Source organism: Oryx dammah, unplaced genomic scaffold (genome assembly GCF_014754425.2).
Source record: "Oryx dammah isolate SB20612 unplaced genomic scaffold, SCBI_Odam_1.1 HiC_scaffold_2, whole genome shotgun sequence".
Taxonomy (NCBI): Eukaryota; Metazoa; Chordata; class Mammalia; order Artiodactyla; family Bovidae; genus Oryx; species Oryx dammah.
In genome coordinates, this window is record NW_024070186.1 from 24,689,336 (window position 1) to 24,712,531 (window position 23,196).

The 23,196-nt window shown below is 37.6% G+C and overlaps 1 protein-coding gene across 1 annotated transcript in view; it reads right to left on the reverse strand.

Moving 5' to 3' along the window:
- STAG1 (stromal antigen 1) overlaps nt 1–23,196 on the reverse strand; it is a 460,953-nt gene that overhangs the window by 287,485 nt on the left and 150,272 nt on the right. The window contains exon 4 of the mRNA XM_040233144.1: nt 2,539–2,703. Within this exon, the coding sequence (XP_040089078.1) occupies nt 2,539–2,703 (165 nt within the window). The remainder of the gene's footprint in view (nt 1–2,538; nt 2,704–23,196) is intronic.

Consider the following 23,196-nt stretch of genomic DNA (forward strand, 5'->3'; position numbering starts at 1 on the left):
GTCTCTATTAGTTAACTACATGGATGATAAGCATAAAGCAGAGTCTCAAGGCTAACCAAAGATATTTATTAATATGATCCCCTGAAACACAAGCCTTAGCCTATGCAACAGTTATCAGTGGCTTTCTTCCATCTCCTTCCAAGTACGGGGTCTCATATTAGGCCCTGGCTTCATGTATTTTAAGCCTAACTTTATTCATACACACTTCATGAAGCACCTTACATCCTTTTAACACACAAGATCCGAACTCCTGGCTACAAGAATCTACTTCTCCTACCTTAAACCTAATGCTGACCACTAGGTAGTTTTTTTCTATATAAACCACAGAAACATTTAGTTTCTAAACCCATTAATGCCTACCCTCTTTTTAGCACTTTCTCTTTCATCACTTTATATTTGAAATGAAGGGATAATAAACACTGAAATTAGTGTGCCAGCTTCATTAAAAGACCTGCATTCATTTTTTAAACATGAATTTTTAAGCATTCCTTTCGCTCAGTAACCACTTTCAGGAATTTACATTACAAAGGATTCCTACAGGCAATATTTCATAAGGATATATAAAGATCTTCAAAGAAGTACTATTTTTAACAGAATAAAACTACTCTTAAATAGTTATCTTAAATATACTTATTCTTCTTAAACAAAGTAGTCCAACAGAAAACTAATTAGATAATATAAACGTTAAAAATTCTAAGGTTAATCCACTGGGAAAAAATGCCCACAACAGAGTGCTGAATAAAATGAAAAAAATTACAGCAGTTTGTAGATTAATATGAATATAGCTAGGAAACAAAAACATAAAAGAATAATAAAAAATTACAGCAAAGTAGAAAATGCATAGGGTCACTTTCAATAGATTAGTGAGAAAAGTTGAAAAAGTGAGTTAAAACCAAATTCTGGAAGGTACCAAGGTTCTGACTACTAATCTTTACCCTTTATAAAATATGAATCCAAAATAATTTAAAAAGAGAATAAAGTATGAAAAAAGCGATAGGGAAGAGTAATGTAGATGAAGAATACAGAACATAATGGGTGAAAAAGAAAAAAATCTTATACTCATCACTAGTGTATATCAAAATCAAATGATTAGATTTTCTTCACAATAAATACTGAAGATTTTATTCATATTAAATAAAAGATGGAAAAATAAACTTTTGCATGAAAAAAGAAAGTAAAATAATGAAATGGAATTTTAGAATTTAATTTCCTTGATTTTCTGCTTGTGTCTTTACCTACAGATGGGAGGCAATAAATAGATTTTGATTAATATCTCTATAGCCTGTTAACAATTTTTCTATTGCAGTTTGTATCTGCAATAGAAACTATCAAGCTTAATGGCTAAAAATCACTTAATATATTTCAAAATTATACTTATATACTTTAATGTTGTCCATTGCTTTGGATAACTGGGAATTCAATATTTCACCACTTAGCATCATCAATATTTAGCATCATCACACCACTCTAACATCCTCCCCTTCCCATACAAAATTCCAAGATTCCTGAACAAATCAATCTGGTAACATACATTAAACTCCCTTAAGGAATTCAAAAAGAAATACATGTAAAAAATAAAAGGTATATTAATAGAAAGTTGCTTGCTTTTGGCTCCAAAAGTAAATCTGTTTCATAAATTACCTAACTTTAACACTTATACTGAAAAATGAAGTATCAAAAATGAGCAAAGACAAAATAGAAAGATTAAACATATAATCATTAGTAATTAAAAAATGGAAATTAAAATAATGAATTACAGTCTTTATCTATATTGCCAAATAATTCTTAAATATAAAATAACCAATTGCTAGCTAAACTTCTGGTGAAAGATAAACTAGTACAAATTCTGGAGAATAAAATGGTATTTATTACTACAGAGTTAAGAAATATTCTTAAAATAATTTTACCTCTAGTCCTTTAAAATGAAAAGAAGATGTAAGGGACTAAATACAAATGATTAATAAGTATTAAAATATTCTAAAAATGTAAACACACACTAAAGGAATCATAATACTTATAGTTTATCCTTAAAATGAATTAGAAGCCAATAAAGATGTGCTCTTCGAGACTATTTAATGACACTTGTTGAGTGAATGAGGGCAGAAGAAACAGTGTAAGAAGTTATAAAAGATCACACAAACACAAATAACCATAAAATGTTAACTGTGGTTATTTCTAATTCACTACTTAGGCATTTTTTAATACCCTTTCTTCTTTCAAATATTCTTCAATACACATGTTACTTACATTAAGTCAAATTCTAAAAATATACACTATTGACACAATACAAATTCTCAGGCAGTTCCTACTATACTGCAAATTATTTTATTCAACATAATGCAATTTAAAATTTGTAACGTTAACTTACCATTAAACAATATTCCTTTCCTGACACTTTTACAAAACAAGCAAAGAAAAACCCTTAGTAAACTTGACTACACATCAACAATTGTAAATGTCAAAATATACACTAACAGGTTTTACATGTTATTGACCCTATATTGCTTTATTAGTAAAATAGAAACACTTAAAATTTACCTGCATTGCACTTTTCCCCAGTTTCACCACTTCAAATAATGTAACAGGTTCCCCTTCACCATTCTGTTGAGGGTGCCCATTGGCTCTTCCACGGCCTGTTCCTCTAACTCCAGCTTCAATTCTACTCTTCTCTCCCGGTGATTTTCGAGGTTTCTTATTTGTAGACTGAATAAAAAAAGAGGAAAAGCAAAATTAAATGCAGGCATATTTGCCTTATGGAGAGTTATCTCAAATTATGTTTGAGCCTGTGAAAGGGAATTTAGCACTGTTATAGGTAAGATAATTTCAAAAGCTTTACAATGTTTTACTGATTTTTTTTAAAGTACAAACAGAAAAGTACAAGTTAATTTATACAAGGTATGAAAAGAAAAAGATTTACTATTTTGTACAATAATGACAGTGCTGTAACCCTGTCCCCAAACACGACCCTGTCTTGACATTTTCTTATTACCAACCTCAAGACTAGACTTCCTCTGAAATCATGTTCAACAAAATGCTACTTGGACAAACTGCATGTTCAACTTCTCCTTCAACTTAAGTACTAAAATATTTCTTGTTCAGTCATACAACAAATATATATTGACAATTTTTGGAACCATCTCAAGTAATAAAACTACGGCAAATATTCTGGCCTTGAAGTTGTTTTTCAGTCAGTTCATTTCAGTCATTCAGTCGTGTCTGACTCTTTGCCAGCCCATGGACTACAGCACGATAGGTTTCCCTGTCGATCACCAACTCCCAGAGATTGCTCAAACATGTCCATTGAGTCAGTGATGCCATCTAACCATCTAGCCATCTAACCTCTGTTGTCACCTTCTTTTCCCCCTTCAATCTTTCCCAGCATCAGGGTCTTTTCCAGTGAGTCATTTCTTTGCATCAGATGGCCAAAGTACTGGAGTTTGAGCTTCAACATCAATCCTGCCAATGAATATTCAGCACTGATTTCCTTTAGGATTCACTGGTTTGATATCCCTGCAGTCCAAGGGACTCTCAAGAGTTCTGCAACACCACAGTTCAAAAGCATCAGTTCTTTGGCACCCAGCTTTCTTCATGGTCCAACTTGTAGATCCAAACGTGACTGCTGGAAAAACCATTGCTTTGACTAGACAGACCTTTGTTGGCAAAATAATGCCTGTTTTCCAATATGTTGTCTAGGTTTGTCAGAGCCTTCCTTCAAAGGAGCAAGCATCTTCTAATTTCATAGTGCAATCACCATTTGCAGTGATTTTGGAGCCCCGAAAATAAAGCCTCTCACTATTTCCATTGTTTCCCCTTCTATTTGCCATGATCTTAGTTTACTGAATGTTGAGTTTTAAGCCAGCTTTTTCACTCTCCTCTTTCACTTTCATCAGAAGGCTCTTTAGTTCCTCCTCACTTTCTGCCATAAGAGTGATATCAACTGCATATCTGAGATTACTAATATTTCTCCCAGCATTCTTGATTCCAGTTTTTGCTTCATCCAGCCCAGTATTTGACAGGATGCCCTCTGCATAGAAGTTAAGTAAGCAGGGTGACAACAGACAGCCCTGACGTACTCCTTTCCCAATTTAGAACCAGTTCGTGATTTCACGTATGGTTCTAACTGTTGCTTCTTGACCTGCATACGGATTTCTCAGGAAGCAGGTGAGGTGATCTGGTATTCCCATCTCTTTAAGAATTTTCCACAGTTTGCTGTGCTGCATACAGTCACAGCTTTTGGAATAGTCAATAAAGCATAAGTTTTTCTAGAATTCTCTTGCTTTTTCAATGATCCAATGTATGTTGACAGTTTGATCTCTGGTTCCTCTGCTTTTTCTAAATCCATCTTTACCATAGGTACTGTTCATTTACTGTTGATCCCTAGCCTGGAGAATTTGGAGCATTACTTTGCTAGAGTGTAAGATGATTGCAGTTGTGCAGCAGTCTCAACTTTTTTAGCATTACTTTTCTCTGGGATTGGGACACTTTCCATTCCTGTGGCCATTCTTAGTTTTCCAAATTTCCTGGCATATTGAGTGCAGCACTTTGACAGCATCATCTTTCAGGATTTGAAATAGCTTCACTGGAATTCCATCACCTCCACTAGCTTTGTTCGTAGTGATGCTTCCTAAAGCTCACTTGGCTTCACACTCCAGGATATCTGGCTTGAGGTGAGTGATCACATCATCGTGGTTATCTGGGTCATTAAGATCTTTTTGTATAGTTCTTCTGTGTATTTTTGCCACCAATTCTTGGTATATTCTGCTTCTATTAGGTCCATGCCATTTCTGTCCTTTATTGTGCCTATCTTTGCAAGAAATATTCCCTCAGTATCTCTAATCTTCTTCAAGAGATCTCTCGTCTTTCCCATTCTGTTGTTTTCCATTTCTCTGTATTCATCACTAAGGAAGGCTTTCTTCTATCTCCTTGCTATTTTTGGAACTCTGCGTTCAGATGGCTGTATCTTTCCTTTTTTCCTTTGCTTTTCGCCTCTCTTCTTTTCACAGCTATTTGTAAGGCCTCCCCAGACAGCCATTTTGCTTTTTTGCATTTCTTTTCCATGGGGATGGTCTTGATCCCTGTCTCCTGTACTACGTCACAAACTGCCGTCCATAGTTCTCCAGGCAGTTTGTCTATCAGATCTAATCCCTTGAATTTATTTGTCCCTTCCACTGTGTAATCTTAAGGGATTTGATTTAGGTCATACCTGAATGGCGTTTTCCCTATTTTCTTCAGTTTATGTCTGAATTTGGCAATAAGGAGTTCATGATCTAAGCCACAGTCAGCTCCTGGTCTTCTTTTTGCCGACTGTATACAGCTTCTTCATCTTTGGCTGCAAAGAATATAATCAATCTGATTTTGCTGTTGACCATCTAGTGATGTCCATGTATAGATTCGGCTCTTGTCTTTTTGGAAGAAGGTGTTTGCTATGACCAGTGCATTCTCTTGGCAAAACTCTGTAAGTCTTTGCCCTGCTTCATTTTCTACTCCAAGGCCAAACTTGCCTATTACCCCAGGTATCTTTTGACTTTCTACTTTTGCATTCCAGTCTATGATGAAAAGGACATCTTTTTTGGGTGTTAGTTCTAAAGGATCTTGTAGGACTTCATATAATCATTCAACCTCAGCTTCTTCGGCATTACTGGTTGGGGTACAGACTTGGGTTACTGTGATACTGAATGGTTTGCCGTGGAAATCAACAAAGACATTCTGTTGTTTTTGAGATTGCACCTAAGTACTGTATTTCCGACTCCTCTGTTGACTATGGTGGCTACTCCATTTCTTCTATGGGATTCCTGCCCGGAGTAGTAGATCTAATGGTCATCTGATTTAAATTTGCCCATTCTGGTCCATTTTAGTTCCCTGATTCCTAAAACGTCTATGTTCACTCTTTCCATCTCCTGTTTGATCACTTCCAATTTACCTTGATTCATGGACCTAACATTCCAAGTATCTATGCAACACTGTTCTTTACAGCATCATACTTTACTTCCATTACCAGTCAGTCCACAACTGGGTTTTTCTTCTGCTTTGGCTCTTTCTCTTCATTCTTTCTGGAGTATTTCTCCACTCTTCTCCAGTAGCATACTGGGCACCTATCAACCTGGGGAGTTCATCTTCCAGTGTCCTATCTTTTTGCCTTTTCCCAATGTTCATGGGGTTCTCAAGGCAAGAATACTGAAGTGGTTTATCATTCAGTTCTCTAGTGGACCACATTTTGCCAGAACTCTCCACCATGACCCGTCCAACTTGGGTGGCCCTACAGGGCATGGCTCATAGTTTCATTGAGTTAGACAAGGCACAATCTTCATTTAACAACCCATCCCATGCCATGCTCCCAACTTACAAAGAAAAGTCAACACCTGCCATCACCTTATCTATGTCTCACCTTTGGAGTCAAGATAGAGTAGCTTGCAGTCACTACTCTTGTTATCATTCCCGTAAATTTCACTTATATATAAACACACTAGAGTTACTGACCAAATTCACCAGTAAAATCAATGCTGCTAAATTTAATAGACATTTTTTTTTTTTGCAACTCTCCCAGCAAGCCACATTATCCCTATGTGTTTCAGATCTCTTCCCTCCCTATATTCCTTCCTTGTCAGTGTTACCTTAGGTCTCTGCTAAGCATCTTCTCAATCTTTATACGCTTTCTTGAGTGGTTTAGTTCTCTCTCATACCAGACTGTTTTGGTTATCAATTTACTGTTCTTCAAATGTACTTTATTTTGCCCCACTTTGTGATGCTGGAACTGGATTCGGTAAACATTTCTCTTGTCATTTGCTGCAATGGTAAGCTTTATAACTCAAATGCCCTAGAGGAACACTACAAAGCACAGCATAGTGGGGCTTCTCTTCCTGCTCACAGGACACACTCCCATCATTCTCTATTCTTATATTCTTCAAAGTACTCTCTCACTCTCTTGATATTATAGTTAATAGCCTGACCTCTATTTGTGTGAATTAATGCATAATAAATTTACTGCTTATTTTTAAATAAATTAGTTTTAGAACAGTGTTAGCTATACAAAATAAAGTTGTGAAGACAGTAAAAGGAACCCCCACATATATAGTATCTAATTAGACCTATTATTAACACCTTACTATTTGTATGATATATGTTACAATTAATGAACCACTCTTCATATATTAACAAAAGTCCATATTTAATTCAGATTTTCCTAGTTTTTTTTTTTTTTTAAATGATCTGTTCTAGAAGCCCACCCAAGGGCTCTTAGACATATTCACATCATGTCTCCCTAAGCTCCTCTTGGCTGCAACAGTTTTTATTCTTTCCTGGTTTATGGTGACCTTGAAAATTTTAAGGAATTTTGGACAAGTATTTTATGTTGTACAGGTATATTATACAACATTCCTCAACTGAGGTTTGTCTGATGTTTTTCTCACAACCAGACTGGAATTATCGGTTTGGAGAGGACGATATAAGAGATAAAGTGTCACCTATAATATCTTTTGTCCCCTCACAATCAAGGGTATAGTCTAACACATGACTTATCACTCTTGATGCTGACCTGTTAATCAGTTGGCAGAGGTGATATTTGTCAGGTTTTCCACTGTAAAGTTACTTTTACTCTCGTCTCCATACTTCACTGTTTGGAAGAAAGTCAGTATGTGCATTCCACATTGAAGGAGTGAGGAGCTATGCTCCACCTCCTTGGAGATCGAGCATTTATACATACTGTTTGATATTCTTTCAGCATGGGAGATTTCTCTATTCTCTCTCATTCATTCAATCATGTATACTAATGTAGACCCGTCAACATTTACTTTGGATTACAATTAAATATTATTTTATTTTGTTGTTCAACTTGTTTCATCTTTGGCCATTGAGAGATCTTTCAGTTTTGTCTCCTTTGTCCTTCTGACATATTATTGTGTGATAAATATACACATACTCCATTGTGTGTATTTTTTATTTAGTACTTGGTTACTTTCCGGCAGCACAACATTCTCCATGCTCATACTGTATATTCTGTTTTCCAGTGTTAGAATCAGGTAAGAGTTCTGGTTCCTTTTATTAGAGAATTTTATTAGGAATGAAGATCTGGGCACTAGGTTTTGCTCCTTCATACTGAGTGCCCTTGCTTCTAGGCCCTTAGGTGGGCAAAACAATGAAATGTATGTTCCATATATATACACATAACTACAAATATTTCTGTATGCAATGGTCTGTTATCTATATTAAGTTAAGCAAATTTCTTTTGTAACTGGTATCTCCAAATCTAATCCATTAACATATGGATGCTTCTTCCCCATACTCATCTACAAACTCCCACTCCAACAGCAAGAAATCTGGCTCTCATCAGTGTACTTATACAGCAGTATTTTAAGCCCTAGCAGTATTTTAAGCCCTACCTCATGGGAAACAATTTTATGAACTAGACTGCAGCTCTTTTATGCATTGTGTACAGCAGTTTTCTTTGACTTTAGTCTTACAGACTCATTTCCAAAGTTACTAAAGTCAGCAACAGAGTTAGATAATATTGATACACTCTACATTTCATCCTGCTATTCCCCAAAGCTTATAAATGATTTTTTAAACATGTGAATTAATAAAATTCACTTTTTATGAAAAGTTCAATGATTTTTGACAAATACATAGTGTCATGAATGAACAATTATGGTATAACAGAAAAAAGTTTTACTACCTTAAAAAATGCCTGTTGTTCACATTTAACCCTCCCACTTTCCCTTGGCAAACTCCAAAAACTATTTTTTAATCACCACTACTGTTTTGTCTTTTACACAGTCATATATTTGTAGTCACAGAGCATACATTTTCATACTGGTATTTTTCATCTTAACAAAACAAATTAAATATTGATCCATGTCTTTTAGAGGTTTAATAGCTCATTTCTGTTTTTCTGTAAACAATATTCTACTGTATGCATGTACCAAGTTTTGTCATCCATTTACCTAACGGTGGACATCCTGCCCACCATTTTTAGCAGTTAGGAATAAAACTTCTATAAGAATTTACATACAGAGTTTTGTATAAACAAAACTTCCAAATCCATTGTGCAAACACCTAGGATTACCATAACATACTAAAACTATGTTTAGCTTAGTACAAAACTTCCACAGTCTTCCAAAGTGGCAACACCATTTCACATTCTAAACAGCAATGAGCTCCAACTTCTGTTGCTTCAAATTTGTGCCAGGAAATTGGTATTGCCAGGTTCTTAGATTTCAGCCACTCTAACAGAAAGATACTTAGTTGTCTTAATTCATAATCCTTGAATGATAAATTATTAAAGAATTTTCAACAAATGATAATTTCTCACATTACATTTTTCTGTTTAAATTACTGGTGAAGATTTCTCTCCTGATTCGACTGTCCAACCTTGTACAATCCAACATCGTAACCTCTATCCTCACAAAGCTATTACAATGGTGCAAAAGTAAATGTGGTTTTCCGTTGTTGAACTTTGCTGTTTGATACTGGAATACACTGTTAAATACATGTGATTATCATATACATCATTTGAATGTACATTTCTCACTTTCTTTCCTAATGACTTAACACTTGCTCTTTATTTTATATTTTTTTAGACAGAAAACAAATTTGAGCAATTTTTTAAAAATCTGAGTTCAAAATGGGTCATAAAAGCATCAGAGACAACTCACAACATCAACAATGCATCTGGCCCAGGAACTGCTAACGAACATACAGGGCACTGGTGGTTCAAGAAGTTTTGCAAATTACACAAGAGCCTTGAAGATGAGGAGTATAGTGGCCAACCATCAGAAACAGACAACAACTAACTAAGAGCAATCATTGAAGTCAATCCTCTTACAACTACACATGAAGCTGTCAAAGAACTGAGTATCAACCATTCTACAGTCATTAGGCATTTGAAGCAAACTGGAAAGGTAGAAAGGCTTGGTAAGTGGGTGCCTCATAATCTGCCTGCAGATCATAAAAAACCATCATTTTGAAGTGTCGTCTTTTATTCTATACAACAATCATAAACCATTTCTCAATTGAATTGTGATGTGCAAGTAAAAGTAAATTGTATGGAATAACTGATAACGACCAGTTGAGTGGCTGGACCAAGAAGTTCCAAAACACTTTTTTTCCCCATGAATCGCAGCACACCAGGCCTCCTTGTCCATCACCAACTCCAGGAGTTCACTCAGACTCACATCCATCAAGTCAGTGATGCCATCCAGCCACCTCATCCTCTGTCATCCCCTTCTCCTCCTGCCCCCAATCCCTCCCAGCATCAGAGTCTTTTCCAATGAGTCAACTCTTCGCATGAGGTGGCCAAAGTACTGGAGTTTCAGCTTTAGCATCACTCCTTCCAAAGAAATCCCAGGGCTGATCTCCTTCAGAATGGACTGGTTGGATCTCCTTGCAGTCCAAGGGACTCTCAAGAGTCTTCTCCAACACCACAGTTCAAAAGCATCAATTCTTCGGCACTCAGCCTTCTTCACAGTCCAACTCTCACATCCATACATGACCACTGGAAAAACCATAGCCTTGACTAGATGGACCTTAGTTGGGAAAGGAATGTCTCTGGTTTTGAATATGCTATCTAGGTTGGTCATAACTTTTCTTCCAAGGAGTAAGCGTCTTTTAATTTCATGGCTGCAATCACCATCTGAAGTGATTTTGGAGCCCCCCAAAATAAAGTCTGACACCGTTTCCACTGTTTCCCCATCTATGTCCCATGAAGTGATGGGACCAGATGCCATGATCTTCATTTTCTGAATGTTGAGCTTTAAGCCAACTTTTTCACTCTCCATTTTCACTTTCATCAAGAGGTTTTTGAGTTCCTCTTCACTTTCTGCCATAAGGGTGGTGTCATCTGTATATCTGAGGTTATTGATACTTTTCCCGGCAATCTTGATCCAGCTTGTGTTTCTTCCAGTCCAGCATTTCTCATGATGTACTCTGCATAGAAGTTAAATAAGCAGGGTGACAATATACAGCCTTGACGTACTCCTTTTCCTATTTGAAACTAGTCTGTTGTTCCATGTCCAGTCCTAACTGTCGCTTTCTGACCTGATATAGATTGCATTAAATCTGTGGACTCCTTCGGGTACTATGGACATTTTAACTATTAATTCTTCCAACTTAGGAGCATGGGATATCTTTCTATTTCTTTAAATCACTTTCAGTTTCCTTTATCAATGTATTATCATTTTCTGCATATAGGCCTTTCAACTTGGTTAAGTTTATTCTTAGGTAATTTTTGACACAGCTTTAAATGGGATTTTTCTTAAGCTTTCTCTTTCTGATATTTCATTTTACTATAAAGAAATACAACACAAGTCTAGAAATAAATGGTGAAAAAGGTCTGGAGAAAAGGGAACCCTCCTACACTGTTGATGGTTATATAAACTGATACAGTCACATGGTACAGTATGGAGGTTCCCTAAACAAACAAACAAAAAACCTAAAAATGAAGCTACCATGCTGCTTCTGCTAAGTCACATCAGTCATGTCCAACTCTGTGCGACCCCATTGACGGCAGCCCACCAGGCTCCCCCGTCCCTGGGATTCTCCAGGCAAGAACACTGGAATGGGTTGCCATTTCTTTCTCCAATGCATGAAAGTGAAAAGTGAAAGTGAAGTTGCTCAGTCGTGTCCGACTCTTAGCGATCCCATGGACTGCAGCCCACCAGGCTCCTCTGTCCATGGGATTTTCCAGGCAAGAGTACTGGAGTGGGGTGCCATTGTATGATCCAGCAATTCCACTCTTGGGTATAAATCAGGAGAAAAGTGAAAACTCCAACTCAAAAAGATACACCCATCCCAATGTTCATAGCACCGCTAAATACAAAAGTCAAGACATGGAAACAACCCACGTGTCCCTCAACAGTCAACTGGCTTAAGAAGATGTGGCACATATATATAATGTAGTATTGCTCAGGCACAACAAAAAATATTACCATGTGCAACAACACAGATGTGCCGAGAGAATATTATATTTAATAAAGCAAGAGAAAAACAAATATCATATGATATCACTCATATGTGGAATCTAAAAAGAAAATACAAATGTATCTATATACAAAGCAGAAACATACTCATGGTTAGAAAGATGTAGAAAACAAACGTGGTTACCAAAGGGGAAAGGATAAATTAGGAATATGGAATTAATAGATACAAAAAACTAAAACAGATAAGCAAGAAGGATTTACTGTAAGCACAAAGAAATATACTCAATATCTTATAATAACCTATAATGGAAATAATCCGAAGTATATAACATGAATCACTTTGTTGCATACCTGAAACAATATTACAGATCAACTATGCTTCAATTTAAATAAGTTAATAGAAAAAAAAAAAAAAAAACCTGAGTCTTTCCCTTAATTAGGAGGTTACTAATGCCTTAGAAACCCAGCCAGTAACTCAGTTCCTTGGAGCTAGAGTCCTATCCATTATAGGTTTGTCTCAGGGACTGAAATCCTATCCTTGAATCCCAGGCCATTGGGTGGGGCCCTCATAACAGACTGCCAGGCAATACAGGTGCCAGCTCTAGACCAGATGTACTTTATGATCCTAGAGATACAGTTTTCCTGGTAGATGATGATCAGCTTACTCCATTTATCCCAGCTATTACCTGTCTAGTAAATCTTTCTTCCACTAATGGAAATTGGACCTCCTTCCAAATATGTACCTCAACCGAGTATGTGTGGCTAGCTTCTAATGTCTTCTCTCACAGAAGCTCATTTATAATAACTCTAAGAACTTATGCTTAACAGCCCAAGTGACAGTAAGTGGTAATATTATCAAATATGCATAACGTGAATTTAATCATGAGCAAAGAGACATGCCCAAATTGATTCAATCTACAGAATATAAGATATCAGACAATTTTTTTTCACTCATTGAACACAACTTTTCTTTCTATATTCACCGTCCACTTACTATGTGTGAAAAATATTAAATAGTTGATCCTTCAATATAGCAGCACACATACCTTTCAAAAAATTCACAGTGTTTTAAAATGTATTTTTCAACATCCTAATACAATTCTGTCATTTGGTGGTGGAGGAGGGACAGTGAAGCTTCAAATCCCATAAACCATAGTGCAAGTGAGATATCTATGGTACACCGGGTTCAGGTATTCATTGCTATAGATAATTCAAGGGACACTGGGGGTAAAAAAGACATGAACAAATATCTGAGGGTAGGGGGACAACTTTCTAAAACAAACCCTGACTCAATGCATTAAGTAATGAATTTTCTGAAAAACAGACTCAGCAATTCAAAAACCTATATACACCCTTCACTTTGTGAAAATGATGCAATTTAATGTCAGAGTGTACTCTGGCCTGGAGAATCCCATGGACGGAGGAGCCTGGCAGGCTGCAGTCCATGGGGTCAATAAGAGTCGGACACAACTGAGTAACTTCACTTTCACTGTTCACTTTTATGCACTGGAGAAGGAAATGGTAACCCACTCTAGTGTTCTTGTTTGGAGAATCGGGGGAGACTGGTGGGCTGCAGTCTATGGGGTCACACAGAGTTAGACACGACTGAAGCACCTTAGCAGCAACAGAACAATCTTTAGAACAAATGCTTTACTACAACTCTATACTACTTAATTTAAATGTATGTCCACACTTCTGGTAAACTATTTTAAGTTGGCATAGTTGGACAAGAAGATTTTCCCAAACTACTCTATCCCAAAAGTTCTCTACAGGAGAAACTGCAGTCTATATGTACAATAACCTGTCTATAAATTTTAAGAAACAAAGAAATGAATTGAGCCTAACCTGACCGGCGCACTTAGCGCAGCCAAGAGAAGCTACCCCACGTCCAAGGTCAAGAGAAGCCAGGAGGACCCCATGCCCGAGGGGCAGTGGCCAAGAGTGCCAGGCTGCAATGGCGCGGGAACGGCTGAGAGGAACTATCCCATGTTCAAGGTCAGGAGGGGTGGCTGTGAGGAGATAACCCTGTCCAAGGTAAGGAGCAGTGGCTGCGCTTTGCTGGAGAAGCTGCAAAGGGATATCCCATGTTCAAGGTAAGAGAAACCCAAGTAAGACAGTAGGTGTTGCAACAGGGCATTGGAGGGCAGACACACTGAAACCATAATCACAGAAAACTAGTCAATCTAATCACACTAGGACCACAGCCTTGTCTACTCAACGAAACTAAGCCATGCCCATGGGGCCACATAAGACGGGTGGGTCATGGTGGAGAGGTCTGACAGAATATGGTCCACTGGAGAAGGGAATGGCAAACCACTTCAGTATTCTTGCCTTGAGAATCCCATGAACAGTATGAAAAGGCAAAATGATAGGATACTGAAAGAGGAACTCCCCAGGTCAGTAGATGCCCAATATGCTACTGGAGAACAGTGGAGAAATAATTCCAGAAACAATGAAGGGATGGAGCCAAAGCAAAATCAATACCCAGTTGTGGATGTGACTGGTGACAGAAGCAAGTTCCGATGCTGTAAAGAGCAATATTGAATAGGAACCTGGAATGTCAGGTCTATGAATCAAGGCAAATTGGAAGTGGTCAAATGAGAGATGGCAAGAGTGAACGTCGACATTCTATGAATCAGTGAACTAAAATGGACTAGAAAGGGTGAATTTAACTCAGATTACCATTATATCTACTACTGCGGGCAGGAATCCCTCGGAAGAAATGGATGTAGCCATCATGGTCAATAGAAGAGTCCGAAATGCAGTACTTGGATGCAATCTCAAAAACAAAAGAATGATCTCTGTTCGTTTCCAAGGCAAACCACTCAATATCACAGTTATCCAAGTCTAGGCGCAAACCAGTAATGCTGAAGAAGCTGAAGTTGAACGGTTCTATCAAGACCTACAAGACCTTTTAGAAATAACACCTGAAAAAGATGTCCTTTTCATTATAGGGGACTGGAATCCAAAAGTAGTAAGTCAAGAAACACTGGAGTAATAAGCAAATTTGGCCTTGGAATACGGAATGAAGCAGGGCAAAGACTAATAGAGTTTTGTCAAGAAAATGCACTAGTAATAGCAAACACCCTCTTCCAACAACACAAGAGAAGACTCTACACATGGACATCACCAGATGGTCAACACCAAAATCAGATTGATTATATTCTTTGCAGCAAAAGATGGAGAACCTCTATACAGTCAGCAAAAACAAGACCGGGAGCTGACTGTGGCTCAGATCATGAACTCCTTATTGCCAAATTCAGACTTAAATTGAAGAAAGTAGGAAAAACCAATACACCATTCAGGTATGACCTAAATCAAATCCCTTATGATTATACAGTGGAAGTGAGAAATAGATTTAAGGGACTAGATCTGATAGATAGAGTGCCTGATGAACTATGGACTAAGGTTCGTGACATTGTACAGGAGACAGGGATCAAGACCATCCCCATGGAAAAGAAATGCAAAAAAGCAAAATGGCTGTCTGGGGAGACCTTACAAATAGCTGTGAAAAGAAGAGAGGCAAAAAGCAAAGGAGAAAAGGAAAGATATAAGCATCTGAATGCAGAGTTCCAGAGAATAGCAAGGAGAGATAAGAAAGCCTTCCTCAGTGATCAAAGCAAAGAAATAGAGGAAAACAACAGAATGGGAAAGACTAGAGATCTCGTCAAGAAAACTACAGATACCAAGGGAACATTTCATGCAAAGATGGGCTCGATAAAGGACAGAAATGGTATGGACCTAACACAAGCATCTCATCCTCGGTCGTCCGCTTCTCCTCTTGCCCTCAATCTTTCCCAGCATCAGGGTCTTTTCAAATGAATCAGCTGTTCGCATCAGGTGGCCAATATATTGGAGTTACAGCTTCAACATCAGTCCTTCCAATGAACACCCAGGAATAAGTGAAAAACCACAAGCCATATACAGAAGGACAAAAGAGATGTATTTGACTGAATAAAAGGTTATGAGTTTACAAACACAATAAAATAAGTTAGAAGAACATGCCCCTAAATAAGGTGCTTCCTAATATTCGAACAAGTTAAAAAAAAAGGGGGGTCAACTTGGCAGTGATTTAAAAAATAGGATGGAAAAGGGAAAAGTTTAAAAACAGGAAGGTAACAGTACAAAGTCCTTTAAACTGAGGCCTAAAGAAAGGAACATTGGAAATGTAACAAAAGGGACAGATTGTATAAGACATTATGAAACAAAAATTCATGAGACTTGGAATATCATTAGATATAGGATTGAGGGGAAGGGATTTAGTATGAGGAAATTAAATGGTGACTGCTGTTTTAATTCTAGATTCCTGGAAAAATTATGGTATCTTTTAGCATAATTAAGGAAGCCAGAACTAAATGTTAGTCTAAATGTTCAGTGAAAAAATTTTCAGATAAAACAAGAAAGCTCATTTGACAAAGAGGAGATAGATACAAATCCAACTGATAATTACATTTCCAAAACTGATCATAAAAGTACGTAGGCTTAAGCTACAAAAACTATTTTTAAAAGATGTTTCAATTGTTTAGAAAATTAAAAATAGAAAAAGTGGTATGGAAAAGGAGCAATAGGCAATTCAGAAAAGAAATACAAATGACCACTACTGCATAACATATTGATGAAATGTTACATTACTTAAAAATCAGAAAAGATTTAACAATCAGTATACTCAAGAGTAAGATAGGTAACACCATGTATTTTGTTGTGTGAAACATAACCCAGTAACATACATCAAAAACTTTCAAAATATACAGCATATTTTTTGAGTACTGAATTGTAATTTTAAGAATCTAGATTAAAAAGTCAGAGAAGGCAATGGCACCCCACTCCAGTACTCTTGCCTGGAAAATCCCATGGGCAGAGGAGCCTGGTGGGCTGCAGTCCATGGAGTCGCTAAATTGGATACGACTTTCACTTTCACTTTTCACTTTCATGCATTGGAGAAGGAAATGGCAACTCACTCCAGTGTTCTTGCCTGGAGAATCCCAGGGACGGGGGAGCCTGGTGGGCTGCCATCTATGGGTTCGCACAGAGTCGGACACGACTGACGCGACTTAGCAGCACCAGCAACAGATTAAAAAGTATCTATGGCTCTAGAACAAACTTATTCTTGAGATATAAGCTTATGTCTGCACGGTTTAAATTAATAAGCAAATATTAACATATATATTCAAGAATAGGGAATCAATTAAATTAATCACATGCAGAATACTATACAGTGATTAAATTTATAAAATATATATCATAAAATTCATAACATAAACAATAGTACCAAGGAATTTAGAATATCTGATTTTTAAAAATATATTCACCTGTTAACCTTTACTTCTGATACTCATTAATATTTTGTTGTACCTGCTATACTAAATTTTCTATTTTTATGAATATATGGGCAGAAAAGTAAAAACTGTATCTCTTTTTCTACTTTTCCTACTTAGCCTATGTGAATATGAAAGTTAAATAATGTTCAGAATATAAGTACTGGTCTTTCTTAAATAGAATGGAGAACAAAAAAACATAATAAAACATTAAACCAGAGAGTAAAGACAAGTGAGGTTACAGTTACGCTGATTTACATGACAACTAAAAGCAATATGAAATCCTGGAGTAGATCATGAACCAAGGGAAAAAAAAAACTTTTTTTTCTATTTAGGGCATTCTTGGAATATCAGACAAAATCTGAATGAAATTTATGTACATAAGGTCACTATTATACAAATATTGCTTTCCTGACTTTTAAAACATGTACTGTGGTTGTGAAGAATATATTTGCTTTTAAGAAAATGTATACTAAATAAAGTACTAGGAGTAAAGTGGCATCATGTCAACAAATTATTCTCAGAGAGTTAAAAAATAATAATTGGTATATAATAGATTTGGATATATAAATGTATACTCACATTTATGCATTTCTGTGTATATATATAAAGAGAGAGAAAATATAATAAAGCAAATGTTGTAACAAGTTAACATTTGGATAATATGCATGAAGAATCTGCACAGGAATTCTTTGTAGAATTCTTGGAATTCATCTGTGACTGAAATCATCTCAAAATTTTAAAAATTTAAAACACTAAGGTAACAAAAAGAGTGATGATTTAACAAAATTAAACACCATTCATTAACTCAATAAACAATCACTGAAGTCAAACACTAGTATACAGCAGTAAACAAACCAGATAAAAATCCCTTACTTCAAGCAGCTTACCTTCTAATAGAGGGAGACAGACAATGAATAAATACCTAAAGGACATACTATGTTAGATAATAGTAAGTACTAAAGAGAAAGGAGAGAAGACATACACACACACAGAAGATGAGGACAGAAAGTCCCTTGCAGTAGAAGGGAAGATACGCAATTCCAGATACCATCTGTAAGAGAGGCCCCACTGAAAAGATGACACAGGACTCTGAGGCAAAGAGCACACATGATAGGTTTCAACAAAAGCACAGGATGATGGCTTAACTCAGCATTACAGTAAAAAATGATCGATGCAATTTGCAAATCAATTAGACAACATATGTTGATAGTTTACCTATAGGCTGGGAAAGAAAGACTGAATGACTACATGGTTTACAGCTGAGCAACTAGAAGCACAAAGCTGCCATTATGGGAAAAAGGCTTAGCAGGGGATAGAAGTGTGAAAGTTTGGTTTTTTAAAATATCTTGGGACCATTAAATAGCTAAATGATGATTTTCAATGGAATCATCATTTAGCTGTGGTCTGGAATCCAGAGTAAAGTTCAAGCTGGAGACATAAATCTGGGTGACATGAGCTTAGAGATGGTGTAGACAGAGAAAATGATGTCCATTAATTCCTAATACAATCACAGGGGTAGAATAAATGTGATACTATATAGTGTCCGTTTGGAGATCAATAATTATTTGAATTGTTGTCGTTCAGTTACCCAGTCTTGTCTGATACTTTGCAATCCCATGGAATAGAGCACACCAGGCCTCCCTGTCCCTCATCATCTCCCAAAGTTTACCCAAGTTTATGTCCATTGCAACGGGGACACCATCCAGCCATTTCTTCCTCTAAGGACGACTTCTCTTTCTGCCCTCAATCTTTCCCAGAATCAGGACTTTTCCAATGAGTCAACTGTTCACATCAAGTGAACAAACACTGAAGCTTCAGCTTCAGTCCTTTCAAGGAATATTCAGGCTTGATTTCCCCTAAGATTGACTGGTTTAATCTCCTTGCAATCCAACAGACTCAAGAGTCTTCTGCAGGACCACAGTTTGAAGGCATCAATTCTTTGGTGTTCTGCCTTCCTTATGTCCCGCTCTCACAACCCTATGTGACCAGTGGGAAGACAATAGCCTTGAATATACAGACCTTTGTCAGCACAATACTGTTTCTGCTTTTCAACACACTGTGTTAGTTCAATACAGTCGCTCAGTCATGTCTGACTCTTTGTGACCCCATGAATTGCAGCATGCCAGGGCTCCCTGTCCATCACCAACTGCCGGAGTTCACTCAAAGTCATGTACATCAAGTCGGTGATGCCATGCACCCATTTCATCCTCTGTTGTCCCCTTCTCCTCCTGCTCCCAATCCCTCCCAGCATCAGAGTCTTTTCCAATCAGTCAACTCTTCGCATGAGGTGGCCAAAGTATTGGACTCTCAGCTTCAGCATCAGTCCTTCCAATGAACACCCAGGGCTGATCTCCTTTAGGATGGACTGGTTGGATCTCCTTGCAGTCCAAGGGACTCTCAAGAGTCTTCTCCAACACCACAGTTCAAAAGCATCAATTCTTCAGTGTTCAGCTTTCTTCACAGTCCAACTCTCACATCCATACATGACCACAGGAAAAACCATAGCCTTGACTAGACGGACCTTTGTTGGCAAAGTAATGTCTCTGCTTTTGAATATGCTATCTAGGTTGGTCATAACTTTCCTTCCAAGGAGTAAGCGTCTTTTAATTTCATGGCTGCAGTCACCATCTGCAGTGATTTTGGAGCCCAAAAAAGTAAAGTCAGCCACTGTTTCCCCATCTATTTCCCATGAAGGGTTGGAACCGGATGCCATGATCTTCGTTTTCTGAATGTTGATCTTTAAGCCAACTTTTTCACTCTCCTCTTTCACTTTCATCAAGAGGCTCTTTAGTTCTTCTTCACTTTCCGCCATAAGGGTGGTGTCATCGGCATATCTGAGGTTATTGATATTTCTCCCGGCAATCTTGATTCCAGCTTGTGCTTCTTCCAGTCCAGCATTTCTCATGATGTACTCTGCATAGAAGTGAAATAAGCAGGGTGACAATATACAGCCTTGATGTACTCCTTTTCCTATTTGGAACCAGTCTGTTGTTCCATGTCCAGTTCTAACTCTTGCTTCCTGACCTGCATATAGGTTTCTCAAGAGGCAGGTCAGGTGGTCTGGTATTCCCATCTCTTTCAGAATTTTCCACAGTTTATTGTGATCCACACAGTCAAAGGCTTTGGCATAGTCAATAAAGCAGAAATAGATGTTTTTCTGAAACTTTCTCGCTTTTTCCATGATCCAGCGGATGTTGGCAATTTGATCTCTGGTTCTAAATTTGATCTCTTTTCTAAAACCAGCTTGAACATGTGGAAGTTCACGGTTCACATATTGCTGAAGCCTGGCTTGGAGAATTTTGAGCATTACTTTACTAGCATGTGAGACAAATGCAGTTGTAGGGTAGTTTGAGCATTCTTTGGCATTGCCCTTCTTTAGGACTGGAATGAAAACTGACCTTTTCCAGTCCTGTGGCCACTGCTGAGTTTTCCAAATTTGCTGGCATCTTGAGTGCTACACTTTCACAGCATCATCTTTCAGGATCTGAAGTAGCTCAACTGGAATGCCATCACCTCCACTAGCTTTTTTTGTAGTGATGCTTCCTAAGGCCCACTTGACTTCACATTCCAGGATGTCTGGCTCTAGGTGAGTGATCACACCATCGTGATTATCTGGGTCGTTAAGATCTTTTTGGTACAGTTCTTCTGTGTATTCTTCCCACCTCTTCTTAATATCTTCTGCTTCTGTTAGGTCCATACCATTTCTGTCTTTTATCGAGCCCATTTTTGCATGAAATGTTCCCTTGGTATCTCTAATTTTCTTGAAGAGATCTCTAGTCTTTCCCATTCTGTTCTTTTTCTCTATTTCTTTGCATTGATCACTGAAGAAGGCTTTCTTATTTCTCCTTGCTAATCTTTGGAACTGTGCATTCAGATGCATAGATCTTTCCTTTCCTCCTTTGCTTTTTGCTTCTTTTCTTTTCACAGCTATTTGTAAGGCCTCCCCGGACAGCCATTTTGCTTTTTTGCATTTCTTTTCCATGGGGATGGTCTTGATCCCTGTCTCCTGTACAATGTCACGAACCTCTATCCATAGTTCATCAGGCACTCTATCAGATCTAGTCTCTTAAATCTATTTCTCACTTCCACTGTATAATCATAAGGGATTTGATTTAGGTCATACCTGAATGGTGTATTGGTTTTCCCTACTTTCTTCAATGTAAGTCTGAATTTGGCAATAAGGAGTTCATGATCTAAGCCACAGTCAGCTCCCGGTCTTGTTTTTGCTAACTGTATAGAGCTTCTCCATCTTTTGCTGCAAAGAATATAATCAATCTGATTTTGGTGTTGACCATCTGGTGATGTCCACGTGTAGAGTCTTCTCTTGTGTTGTTGGAAGAGGGTGTTTACTATGACCAGTGCATTGGTTTGTCGTAACTTTCTCTCTTTCTTTCGTCAGCAGAGTAATGTGTCTGCTTTTCAACCCACTGTCTAGGTTTGTAATAACCTTCCTGCCAAGAACCAAACATCTCTGATTTTATGGCTATAGTCACCATCTGCAGTGATTTTAGAATCCAAGAAGAGGAACTCTGTCACTACTTCCACCTTTTCCCCTTGTATTTGCCATGAAGTAATGGGGCTGGATGCCATTAGTTTTTTAATACTTAGTTCTAAGCTAGTTCTTCTACTCTCCTCCTTCACCCTCATCAAGAAGCTCTTTGATACCTCTTAGTTTTCTGCCATTAGCGTGGTATCATCTGCGTATCTGAGGTTGCTGATGTTTCTACTGTCTATTTTGATTCCAGATTGTAAATTGTTCAGTCCAGCATTTCTCATAATGTACTCAACGTATAAACAAACACGGTGACAGCAGACAGCCCTGTTGTATTCCTTTCTCGATCCTGAACCAATCAGTTGTTCCATACAGGGTGTGAACTGTTGCTTCTTGACTCACATACAGATTCCTCAGGAGACAGGTAAGATGGTCTGGTATTTCCACCTCTTTAAGAGCTTTCCACAGTTTGTTATGATCCACACAGTCAAAGGCTTTGGGAAGATCCCCTGGAGAAGGAAATGGCAACCCACTCCAGTATCCTTGCCTGGAAAATGTCATGGACAGAGGAACCTAATGGATTGCAGTCCATGGGGTCGCAAACAGTCGGGCACAACTGAGCGACTAACACACACAAGAGCTTTCCACAGTTTGTTATGATCCACAAGTCAAAGGCTTTAGCACAGTCAATGAAACAGATGTTTTTCCTGGTATTCCCTTGCTTTCTCTATTATCCAGCAGTTGTTGGCAATCTGATCTCTGATTCCTCTGCCTTTTCTAAACCCAGCATGGATATCTGGAAATTCCTGGTTCACATAATGCTGAAGCTTAGCATGTAAGATTTTAAGCATGACCTTACTAGCAAGGGAGATGACTACAACTGTCCTATGATTTGAACATTCTTTAGTACTACCCTTCTTGAGAATTGGGATGAGGATTGACCTTTTCTAGTCCTGTGGCCACTGCTGGGTCTTCCAAATCCTTTGACATACTGAGTGCAACTCTTCGATAGCATCATCCTTTCAGAGCCACAATAATAACAAGTACGAATAGGACATCTGCAAAGTAACAGTTCAGTAAGAACAGTCTGAAATAATAACCTACTGAAAATAAACACCAAAATGAGATGTCTCCTAAGAATTTAGAAATAAGGAAAATAATGCTGCCCAAAGTCCTTATAAAATTTGTTTTCATTTCACTGAGGAAATTAGTAAAATCAGAGATCCATGAAGTCCTTTTAATAAGAATGAATGCTAACAAAGGGGTTATGAACCAAAACTTAGAATTGTTCAAAATGGAGCCAGTTGATGGAAAGTGCCCAAGCCATCTTCATAACAGGTACTGTGGCATAACTCAAATATGATCATCCTGACAACTGTACCTCTCAATTTTAATTAACATCTTGGTGTTTTGGCATTCTTGAGGGAAAGAGTTTGGGAGGTAAGTTATGAATTTAATCCTAGCTTTGTTTCTTATG